General features: G+C 42.6%; 1 protein-coding gene across 2 annotated transcripts in view; it reads left to right on the top strand.

The window, feature by feature from the left end:
* Positions 1-12,272, top strand: part of LOC127583925 (protein FAM81A-like) — a 47,219-nt gene extending 34,947 nt beyond the window's left edge. For both annotated transcript variants that reach the window (XM_052040360.1, XM_052040359.1), the window contains exons 5-8: positions 1,725-1,831; positions 2,978-3,113; positions 8,735-8,930; positions 11,401-12,272. In XM_052040360.1, coding sequence (XP_051896320.1) covers positions 1,725-1,831; positions 2,978-3,113; positions 8,735-8,930; positions 11,401-11,534 — 573 coding nt within the window. In that variant the 3' untranslated portion in view covers positions 11,535-12,272. The remainder of the gene's footprint in view (positions 1-1,724; positions 1,832-2,977; positions 3,114-8,734; positions 8,931-11,400) is intronic.
* Positions 12,273-12,620: the final 348 nt, after the last annotated feature.

Genomic DNA, 12,620 nt, shown 5'->3' with positions numbered 1-12,620 from the left:
ATTCGCCTGGGGGAGGTGTGACTGGGAAGAGATAAACGGAAGCAGAAGAAGAGACAAAGTCTGAATGCTAGAACTGTGAGAAATCAGGATGGAATGACAAAGTATCTGAAATTGTGGATTCAGTGTTAAGTGTGGAAGGCAGTAATATGCCTCGTCTGAACCGTGGAGCAGGCCATCTGGCTCTTCCAGCTTGCTCCATCATGATCATAGCTGATTCTCTGTCTCAATACTATAGTCCTACTCTCTCCCCTGTACCTCTTGATTGTGTCTTGAAATCTTTCATCTCCTTCTAAAATCTATTCCGCCTCCCATCACATTCTGTGGTAGTAAATTCCACAGGTTCACCAGTGTATCCTGAGACTGTGTCCCCTTGTTCTACAACCACATCCAGGGGAAGGATCCTTCCCAAATCCAGTCAGAATTTTGCCCGAAAATCAGGTGCTGTTTCTGAATTTACATTTCAGTATAGTTGTAACAATGTAGGAAGTCAAAGAAAGGGAAGTTAGATTGGGAGTGGGAGGGAGAATTGAAGTGAAAAGCAAACAGGATTTTGGGATCATTTTTGCAGACTAAATTAAGCCATTCTGCAAATCTCCATTTGGTTTCCATCATGAACACTGAATTTATTCCTTTCTTTCTTTTTCAATCTTTTTATTAAATTTCAAATTAATATACATAGCAATAGTGATTATACACATGGTGCCAAGAGATCGGGATGACAATAATAACAGTTGACATATACAAACACAGGGAGTAAAATATATAATCTGAACCTCCCAATCTCTTACTAAGTGAGCATGATACAAAAAATTTGAAAAGAAATTTAATTACATGAAAAGAGAACCCCAAAATTAAAAAAAAACAAAAGCAAACCAAAAACTTCAAAAAAAAAAGCTGGACTGTTATTTCTTTGGTTAAAAAAAACATCATTATGTCGTTAGCTCCGCTCCTCTATATACAAAGGTCATTGAAAGGGACTGAATTTACTCCTGACAGAAATGGTTGCTTTGGAATGCTAAAAAGAGGTGGGAGGGGAAGATATCTGTGATGATGGCATCATGTTGGAGATGTCCAGAACTGTGGAAGATGATGATGATCCATTGAATGTGGGTTGAAAGATGAGGACAAAGGGGAACCAATAGTAGTGACTGGGCAGGAGCCGAGTGAGTGAGACCATAAGTGCAGGAAATGGAACAGACACTGTCAACTATGGTACAGGGGAAACCATGGTTGAGAGGAAGGAGGATGTATCAGAAGCAGCTAATGAAGATGGAAAAACTGCAGGAAGGGATGGATTCTTACAGGAAGAAGCTGCCAGAGTCCATCGGCTCTTAGTGGATGTGGGTGGCCAACCTATCTAGGTAACCCTGGAGAGAGTAGTACATCATTCTGCTGTTGGGTTGAAGTACCGGTGTAGCATCTGAGCACCTGTAAGTACTCACAACAACTGTTTCAGGCGTGTCTGATGTGCCCACAACAGATGCCACTACCTGACAACCAAGTGTAGCATCACGGACATACCACTAACAGCCCCAATTTAGTGTGCTACAAATAAACAGAGAAACAGCACAAGGTATTGCTGTCAGCTCATGACAATAATGCATAGGGACCAGGGACCATTTTCTGTAATTGGTGCCAGTGTGTTCATGCTCTGGGTAACGTCTTTATTTCATGCTCACAGAATATTTCCTACCCCATTATGTATATTTTGCAATTCCCAACAGATTTCGCAACTTTTAAAGAGAATTGAAGAGTCTATAAGAGAGCAGGAAAGGAAGATCAAGCTCACTATGGGACAGAGCAGTGAACAGCCCCATCTGCTGGATGTTGTGTGAGTACAGTTTACACCAACTAAGTGATACTGCATCAAAGCTCAGGCACAATTTCAGTTGCCCACCCCTTTGGGATGGAGAGACCATGTGGACAAGTAGAAATTTTTTTCAAGCAAACCCATAAATAATTCCATGCCATCCTTGTTAGCAGTACCCACCATTTGCTGTGGGAATCCCTAAGAATTCCATGCCATTTTAAGGGTGTGGGTGGAAGTGAAGTTCCTGCACTAGTGTTTCCCATTGCAAAGTCTGCTGGCTCTGCTTGTGGAATTGGGAGAGATTTCACAGAAGGAGAGGACATCCAGGGTTTAGAACAAAGTGACCACAAAGTTTATCATTGAATCATGAAGTGCTGGAGTAGGCCATTCAGCCTATCATGCCTAAATTAGCATATATGAAGCTATTGAATTTTTACAGCAATTTAGTAGCCACTTCTTACATAACATAGAAACATAGAAAACCTACAGCACAATTCAGGCCCTTCGGCCCACAAAGCTGTGCCGAACATGTCACTACCTTAGAAATTACTAGGCTTACCATAGCCCTCTATTTTTCTCAGCTCCATGTACCAATCCAAAAGTCTCTTAAAAGACCCTATAGTATCCGCCTCCACCACCGTTGCCGGCAGCCTATTCCACGCACTCACCACTGTATGAGTAAAAAAACTTACCCCTGACACCTCCTCTATACCTACTCCCTAGCACCTTAAACCTGTGTCCTCTTGTGGCAACCATTTCAGCCCTGGGAAAAAGCCTCTGACTATCTACACGATCAATGCCTCTCATCATCTTATACAACCCAATCAGGTCCCCCCTCATCCTCCCTTGCTCCAAGGAGAAAAGACCGCGTTCCCTCAATCTGTTTTCATAAGGCATAACAACTCTTTACATCCACAATTCATAAACAATTCAAATCCTACAGCTATCAAAGTGGGATTTGAACATACCTGGGTCGTTAGTGCAGGAATGTTACCACTGTAGACCAAAAAAAGCTTTTTTTTTAATGAAAATCGATCTGTGAGAAGGGTGTGGGTTTATCACAGTTCAGACCCTTACAGAATAAACTCACTGCAGCCTGTGAATATTCTGTTATTTTCTCCTCTTTCCTAAGTAACTACCAAATGTTGGAAATTATCTTTTTAAAAGGATGAAGAACATAAGTGAAGACTTCAAGGGCCAGGTTTTGTCCAGTAGCTCTCGGCTGGAACAAGAACTAGCCAGAAAGGAGCAGGATTTGTTGCATCAAATAGAACGGCTCTCCTTAGTAATGAAAGACAAAACTGCAAGTATTACTTTATAGAACAAAAGTAAAATAGATATTGAGCATCGAGTTGTTTCAAAGGTATGAATTGTACAATGTAAAGATTACAATGCAAATTTATCACAGGTGTTTGGGTTATGTTAGATAGTACCTGTTAGCTGTGTTATTGTGAACGATAACAAAGAATGTTGAACACTCCCACCGAGAGAATGTTGGCAAGGAGCTGAGAAGAACCAAAATAGAAAATAAGGTAGCAAGAAAATAAAATGATAGTCTTATTAATGAATGGAACTTTTCCCCTTTGTCTATGAGTGATCTTTCCAGTTCAACTCTAGATATTGGGCAAGCTTCACAGTGATTAATTATCACCCATGTTGTGTGATCATTTAGTGGCTAGTTCACTGAAACAGGAGAAGCTTTCAACTACCATGAGTGAACAGTAATAATGTTGCAATGAATAATTATTAAGTTGTGCACAATTTAGCACATTAGGATCTTATTTTAAAATGGTGCAGAGGTTATAAATTTTAAAAGCATTAGCAACATGTCTACCCATTTAATGGAATTACCTAGGATCTAGATCATTGAAACGGATATTTGGCTTGTTTAAGTTCCAATCAAGCCTCTGCCCCTTCCCCCACCTCCTACTTTATCTAAGTTTATCTGCATTTCTCGTTCTTTTATGAACATATCTGACATTCCCTTACCTGTAAGTAAACCATTGGTTGACTACTGCAGTCAACTGGTGCAAGCAGCCTTTTTCTGCAAAAGGGAAAGGAGAGCATTGGTGAAGGTGTGGCAATGTGTGTACGATATGTCTACTATGGTTAAATAGCTGCATGTGTTGGTGGTGTTGGTAAGTATATGAGTGTAGTGGTGCATGTGTTGGTAGACGCGAGTTCCACTGACCTTGACCACACTTGTATGGTCATTAAACTTCTTGAGGTTGGGACATAACAGCAGTCACAGATGCCTATGGCATCCATTCCCATTAGCTCTTTACTTTTACCTTCAGTGGGCACCTGGGCACCCGAATGTTTTTTTAATTTTTAAAAAATTTTGTTTACAGCGTGGTAACAGGCCCTTCCGGCCCAACAAGTCTGCGCCGCCCATTTTAAACCCAAATTAACCTACCCGTACGTCTTTTGGAATGTGGGAGGAAACCGGAGCACCCGGAGGAAACCCACGCAGACATGGGAGAACGTACAAACTCCTTACAGGCAGCGACGAGAATCGAACCCCGATCGCTGGGTTTTGGAACTTTCTCTGAATGTCCAGCCCTCCCAGTAGGAGCTCGAGGTCTATGATGTGCCTGTGCTGCCATGGTCTCTCTGAGTGCTGTGCAAGTGGCACAATATCCTCCAGCATAAGTTAGATTCAATGGCCAACTCATCTTTCAGAGGCACAGGCACAACTTCAGTTAGTGCTGGCTATTTCAGCAAGTTCTAGGGACTTCAAATTACTGACACTTACCATGTGCAGGTGGGGAAACTATTGCATTGGCACCAGCAAACCACACAGATGCTTGCACAAGATGTACATGCATAAATCATCTCCGAACTGTACTGGGACAGAGCAGCACAGTTCCCCGCACAGTGCCAATTTGTTGCATCTTTGTGTGCATTAATGAATTTCGAGCTGCATGCTTCTCACTTGATACAACACAGATGAAATCTGTCCCGCAGCCTGAAGGTTAATGTTCACCGGCCAACGCCAAGTGTGGATAACTTGTTTCCACTCCAGTTCTGAGGGTTCTGAGGTTGCTGGATCCAAAGACAGGTGGGAGAAAGTGGTGCTTGGAGGAGCCTGTGGGTGGATAGGTTGGGACATTGTGCATTTCCTCCACAGTTGGTGCATGGCCTCTGCGTGCTCCTGTCACAGAAACTCAAGGTGCTCAATGCCTTCTTTGATGCTTCTTCACCATGTTGAGCAATCTTGGGCAGGGATACACATAAGTTGGATATCTGTTCAACGAGACTTTGAGATTGTACTTGAAGAGTTTTCTCTGTTTACTTGGAAACCTCTTGTCATGAAGGAGCTTGGTTTTTACAGGAATCTGTCAGGCATGCAGAAAGTGAAGAGTTGGTTGAGGACGACCACAGACTCAATGCTGAGAAAGTTGACCAAGGAGGGGACACCTGGTCCAAAACATTGGAATCCATGGGATCCAGGGCAAGCTGGCAAATTGGATCCAAAATTTGCTTGGTGATAGGAAGGCAGAGGGTTGTTTTATGATTGGAAGCCTGTGACCAGTGGTGATCCCAGGGATCAGCGCTGGGACCCTTACTGTTTAATGCATATGTTTAGATATGAATACAGGAGGTACAACTAATGAGTTTGCAGATGACACAAAAATCAGTGGTGTTGTGGATGTTGAGGAGGGTAGTCGTCGGCTACAGGATGATATTGATGAGTTGGTAAGGTGGACAGAACTATGGCAGATGGAATTTAATCTCAATAAGTGCAAGGTGATGCAGTTTGGGAGGACAATTAAATGGTAAGCCTTAGGGGGTGCAGTAACCGTCCACTATCCGGTTATTCGGAAATCCTGATGGTTTGACATCTGGCTCATTGGGGTCTGTTCCCACAATCTGTTTAAACTTACCAGGCCCAGTCAAAACAGGTTCCCTTGGAAACCACTGGAGCCCCATTCCCACACTCCTTGGAAACTCATTGGGGCCTCGTTCACACACACTCTTGAAAATCCCTGGATTTTGTTTCCCGTGCTACCTTTAGACTTGTATAGTTCACTGGACTAGTTCTTATACCACTGTGTAAAATCTGAATTAAATGTATGTTGGTGTATTAACACGAGTTATATCCAATAATCCAGAAAATCTGCTAGTCCCGCACCACCAAAGTCCAGAGGTTGCCAGATTGTCAGAGTTTTACTGCATTGAGGAACAGAAGGACCATGTAGACTGTTTACTCTGTGAGCTTTATGCCAGCAAGGAATTTCATTTCACCCTGGTGTTCATGACAGTAAACTAATCTGACCTTCGGTGTACAAGTCCAAGGATTCCTGAAGGTGGCAGGACCGATAGATAAGGTGGTGAAGAAGGCATATGGGACACTTGCATTCATTAGCTGGGTCATAGAATAAAAGAACAGGTGTGGGGTAACTTTAATGAACATTGTTTGGCCACAGTGAAGTACAGTGTGCAGTTCTGGTCAGCACACTGTTGGAAGGATGTACTTGGGATGGGAGGAGATTCACCAGGATGTTGATGGAATGGAGTGTTTCAGTAATAAGGAGATACTTGATGGGTTGGATTTACTTTCCTTGGAACAGAGGAGGCTGAGAAGGGGGATCTGATGAGAGGTAGACAAAATTATAAGGGGCATAGACAGGGTACAGAGTAGGAAACTACAGCAGAGGTGTCTAAAACTAGAGAGCATAGACTTAAGGTAAGGGGTAAGAGATTTAGAGGGGATCAGAGGAAGAACTTTTTCATTCAGCGGGGGGGGGGGGGGTTGGAATCTGAACTCACCACCTGAGTGGGTGATTGAGGCAGGTTTTCGCACAACTTGTTATATACGGGTGAGCACTTGAATTGCCAAGCAGGGAAGCAGACAATGGATCAGCAATGGCAGGACTTTCTAGGGGTAATTTGGGAGAGACAGCAGAATTCCTTCCCAAGGAAGAAGAAGCACATTAAGGGAAGGACTAGGAACTAGGGAAGTCAAGGACATCATAAAAGCAAAAGAAAATCCATACAATACGGTAAAGATTAGTGGGAAGCCAGCTGGGGGAGCTGAAAGGCCTGAAGCTGGATAAATAACCTGGACCAGATGGACTATACCCCAGACTTCTGAAAGAGGCAGCTGAAGAGATTGTGGAGGTATTAGTGGTGATCTTTCAAGAATCACTGCGGACAGGGAGGGTCCCAGAGGACTGGAATATCGCAAAAGTGACACTGCTGTTTAAGAAGGAAGGGAGGCAAAAGACAGGATATTATAGGCCGGTTAGCCTGACTTCGGCAATTGGTAAGGTTTTAGAGTCCATCATTAAGGATGAAATGTCGGAGTACTTGGAAGTATATAAAATAGGACAAAGTCAGCACGGTTTCGTTAAGGGGAGATCTTGCCTGACAAATCTGTTAGAATTCTTTGAGCAGGTTAGACAAAGGAGAGTCAATGGATGTTATTTACTTGGATTTTCAGAAGGCCTTTGCTAAGGTGCCACACACGAGGCTGCTAAACAAGGTAAGAGCCCATGGTGTTAGAGGCAAGGTACCAGCACAGATAGAAGATTGGCTGACTGGCAGAAGTCAAGAGAGTGGGGATAAAGGGGTCCTTTTCAGGATGGCTGCCAGTGACTAGTGGAGTTCCACAAGGGTCAGTGTAGGGACCACAACTTCTCACTTTATATGTTAATGATCTAGATGAAGGAACTGATGGACATTGTGGCCAAGTTTGCAGACAATACCAAGATAGGTGGAGGAACAGGTAGTTTTGCAGAGGCAGGGAGTCTGCAGATGGACTTGGACAGGTTGGGAGAGTGGGCAAAGAAGTGGCAGATAGAATACAGTTTAGGGAAGTGTGGGGCTATGCACTTTGGTAGGAAGAATAAAGGTGTAGATTATTTTCTAAATGAGGAGGAATTTCAGAAATCAAAGGTGCAAAGGGAATTGGAAGTCCTAGTTCAGGATTCCCTTGAGGTTAACTTGCAGGTTGAACTGGTAATGAAGAAGGCAAATGCAGTGTTAGCTTTCATTTAGAGAGGACTAGAATATGAAAGCAAGGATGTACTGCTGAGGCTTTATAAGGCATTGGTCAGATCACATTTGGAATCATGAGCAATTTGGGCCCTGGATCTAAGGAAGGATGTATTAGCTGGTCCTGAAGAGGATCCAGAGGAGTTTCACAAGAATGATGCCAGGAATGAAACGCTTAACATATGAGGGGCGTTTGATGTCTCTTGACCTGTACTCAATAGACTTTAGAAAGATGAGGGGGGGGGGGGGGATCTCAATGAAACCTACCGGATACTGAAAGGACTGGATAGAGTGGACGTGGAGAGGATGTTTCCATTAGTAAGGGAGTCTCAGATTTGAGGGCACAGCTTCAGAATAAAGGGACGTCCCTTTAAAACTGAGATGAAGAGGAATTTCTTCTGCCAGCGGGTGGCGAATCTGTGGAAATCGTTGCCACATAGAGGGTGGTGGAGGCCAAGTCATTGGGTGCATTTATGGCAGAGATTGATAGGTTCTTGATTGGTGAGGGGGTTAGTGGTTATGGGGAGAAGGTGGGAGAATGGGGTTGAAAATCACCCATGATTGAACGGTGGAGCAGACTCGACAGGCCGAGTGGCCTAATTCTGCTCCTATATCTTATGGTCTATGCTTATAAGGCTATGGACTAAATGCTGGTAAGTAGGATTAGTGTTGATAGGTATTTGCTGGTTGGCATGGACATAATGGGCCAAAGGGTCTTTTTCTGTACTGTCTGGCTCTATGACTCTATGCCCTATCCTACGAAAGGATTTTTCAGAGACAACATTAGTGCCACTTCCCCACTGCTTTGAGGTACCTGCTCTAGGTTATTCATGCCCCTCAGCATTTCAAATAGTTGAAGTCTTCCTTTGACTAACTGTTGGTTTGCTAGTTGCAATGTCTTGTGTCTTTTTTCGTTTGTGTTAGGAAAGCAGTGAAAAAAGACTGGAGGAAAGGTTAAATCACTTGTCTGTGAAATTTGACAAAGCAGAAGAAATACAGAAAATGAAGTTTGAGACTCAAGGCACAAAATATCTTGAGAAGAAGTTAAACGCTATCAGGATCATGATAGCAGAAAGAATATGGAAAGAAATAGAGTCCATCAAAGCTGAAACTAATGTTGGTGAGAAAGTTACAATTACATAATTTGTACTTCCTTAAGCCAATGGGCTGTGTTCCAACGGGGTGGTGGTTCAGTTGGGAACTATTGTCCATCTGTCCTCTGATGCTCAGTGCCCTTTGCTTTCTCCATCTTAATAGTGAAATATGGAGACCTCCTGCTCCACCAGTGAACTCGCCAGATAGTTCTGGATATACTTTGCAACTGACCCCTTAGCTTTATGCAAGCTCTGGCTGGTGTAAAAACAACAACCCCATTCGTTTGAATGGGATGTCAACCTTATTAAAAAGTTGTGTTTTTTGTTTATTTTACCTTATTTCACTAGATATTTGTTTTAATCAACTTACAATAATGAAGTGTATTTTTAACTAAATTAGTTTTTATTTTAAATTATTTTCATAGGTAATTTAAATGATTTAAACTGCTTTTAATTGTCTCTGAACATAGCAGAGAACTGTCAAAAGACTGTCAGGGTGACTATGGTGTCCTGCTGTGCCTCACAGGATTAGCATGGGGGTGGAAGGGGTGAGTAGGGGTCAGTGTGATCTGACCTTATAGCCAGTTATTTCCCAAACTACTACTGACAATAACAATTTATTTCAAAACTGTAAACCTTTCTCCCCTCTTCAGTTCTTGAGTACCTAGGTTACATCTCAAGCAACACCAATTTGTTCAAACCCACTGACTCCCACAACTACTTAGGCCACACCTCCTCACACCCTGTCTCAGTTTCTCTGCCTGCACCCCATCTGTTCTCCAGATGAGGCTTCCCATTCCAATACATCTGAGATGTCCTTTTTCAGGAAACGTAGCTTCCCCTCCACTATGGTTGATGGAGCCCTCACCTCCATCTCCTCCGTTTCCTGCACTACAGCTCTAACCCCACCTACCCCCAGACAGAACAAAGATAGAGTTTCCTTGGTCTTTACCTTTCACTCCCCTCCCCCCCCCCACCTCTGCATCCTCCTTCATCATTTCTGCCAGCTGCAACGCAATCCCACGACCAGTCATATCTTCTCTTCCACACCCCTTTCTGCAGGGACTACTCTCTCCGTGGCTCCTTGGTTCATTAATCCCTGCGCACCCACCCCTCCCCAGCACTTTCCCCTGCAACTGTAGGAGGAGCTACACTACACCCTACACCTCCTCCCTCACCACCATCCAAGGACCTAAACAGCCCTTCCAGGTGAGGCAGAGATTTAGGTTCATCTCCTCCAACCTTGTCTACTGCATCTGGTGCGCGTGATGTGGCCTCCTCTACATCAATGAGACCTAGTGCAGACTAGGCGCCCACTTTGCTGAACACCTGCGTTCTGTCGACAATGGCCATCCTAAGCTCATGGTTCCATGTCATTTCAAATCCCCTTCCCATTCCAACACTGACCTGCCTGTCCTCGGCCTTCTCCAATGCCAAGTGAGGGTAAATGCAAACTAGAAGAACAGCACCTCATATTCCACCTGGATAGTCTATAACCCAATGGGCTGAACATTTGAGTTTTACAATTTCAGGTAACCCACAGTCCATGTGTTCCTTCCTCTCTCTTCTGATCCACCCAGGTTCTCTTCCCCCCCACCCCCCCCCACCTCACCAAACTGGTTCCATCCTGCCTATCATCACAATTCCAAACCTCTCCCACTCACCTCATTATACTATCTCCCCTTTACTCTCTCAGTCCTGATGCAGGTCTCGACCTGAAGCCTCCGCATATGCTGCCTGACCGTTGAGTCCCTCCAGCAGTTTGTTTTTTGCTCAAATCCTTCATTGTGTGGTGAATTTGACAAAAGGCTGTTGGAGACCTACTTGACCACTTGTGCCATCATAGCCATGTCCAATTCTGCATTTGCTTCATATCCTTGAACAGGGAAGCCTCCGAACAGCATTCAGGAGAAGTGTGAATTTTTATTTCACCTTGACCAGGGGCACCAAGGTCATTATAATGCATCGATTGTGATCTTGCTGGAACAGTTCATTCTGCTCTGACTATGGCGGCAGACTCAGAATCCCTTGGTCTGGAGGCTTCAGTATTTATGATGTGCCTTTACCATCTGGGACACTGGATGGAGTTGGTCAGATCGAAAGCTTTGCTGCCTTGTATTTGCAGTCAGAACATTTATTTCCATCTTAGTCAGAGGATCAGGTTACTGATTATGTTGCTTTTAACGTCAGATCTATTAAAGGCAACACACAAAATGTTGGAGGAACTCAGCAGGTCAGGCAGCCTCTATGAAGAGAAATAAACAGTCGACATTTCGGGTCGAGACCCTTCATCAGGAAATAATTGTTTATTTCTCTCCATAGAGGCTGCCTGACCTGCTGAGTTGTGTGTATTGCTCTAGATTTCAGCATCTACAGAATCTCTTGTGTCTCAGATCTATTAAAGGCATTTTTTTTAGGATATTTTTTATTTTGTTTTACTCACAATATTTGATGTAATGTTTTATATTTTTAGTAATTTTGTGTCTTCTTATTAAGGCTTTACAGCTGTTTATGAAAGCATTGGATCCTTAAGACAAATACTTGAAGCAAAAATGAAGCTGGATAAAGAGCAGTTGCAGAAACAAATTCTTCAGGTGAAGCAAATGATTAATCCAGTTCTTACGAATTAATATCTGGGTCACTGTCTGTGGCAGACAACATACTCTGGAGACAGCCCGATCATTGAAAAAGTTCACCTTTCATACCAGTATATGCTTGAAATTACTTTAGATAATTTTTAACAAGAAGAGGCCACAGTAAAACCATTTAATTACCTGTGAGTCTACTTGAACGAAGGAAAATTGTAATGTTTTGCACAAGTCTTTATGCCAATAAAGTAGTGTGCGTGAATTTTCTGGTACAACAGATGCTTTAATGGAATGTATGTTTTAAAATTTAACCAGTCTAACATAATTATGTTATGAATAGGGCTAGTAATCCCTTTCTTGAATATGTGCATAATTTACATTTAATTACGTGGTTCGAGAACTGGATCACCAAACGTAAAAACATTAAGATTCATTCTGTGAAGACTGCATTTATAAATGAGGAGTTTAATCAAAGTTAACAAGGTTTATCATTATGTTGTAATTTCAAGAGATTATCACTATTAATAATTGGATAAGGCAATCTCTGTCCTTTTTCTCTATTACTGTAAATTTTACATGTCTGGGTGCTTTAAAACAGTATTATACAATGTATTACAGGAGTACCATGCATGTTATTTAAGCAATATTATATTGGGGCAACGTATGTTTTACTAGAGCAGTTTTGCACAGTTTCTGTAATTGTTCTGTATCTTTACTGAAGTTATGTCTTATTCCAGCAGTACCATGATCAAAATGATACAATTTGCAAAACCAGTTACAGTTTAGTAGCCTCCAGGCAAATCGTTTCACAATGTGAGCACATCTGTGCATTTTAAATGTAATGTGTGCTTGCATCAGCCTTCATTAAAATAAATTAAAATATTAAAGGCAACAACACTGCAGCTCTCAACTTGTTGATGCACTGTAGATTGCCACAATTAAAATGTTGCTCCTGCAATACCCCATCTGTGAATTCCTAATCTTCCACGTGCAGCAAGATTTCTGGGTGCATGAGCAAGAGTTCTCAAATTCTCGGTTCTCAATTTATATGATTTTCCATACATTTTGGTACGATGGGATTCTGAAGAAAGTAAGTTATTTTGTACTATTATGCATATATTCATAGAA

This window comes from Pristis pectinata, chromosome 28, assembly GCF_009764475.1.
Source record: "Pristis pectinata isolate sPriPec2 chromosome 28, sPriPec2.1.pri, whole genome shotgun sequence".
Classification (NCBI taxonomy): Eukaryota; Metazoa; Chordata; class Chondrichthyes; order Rhinopristiformes; family Pristidae; genus Pristis; species Pristis pectinata.
Note: the sequence above shows the minus strand (reverse complement) of the source record. Positions and strands in the feature narration are given on the sequence as shown.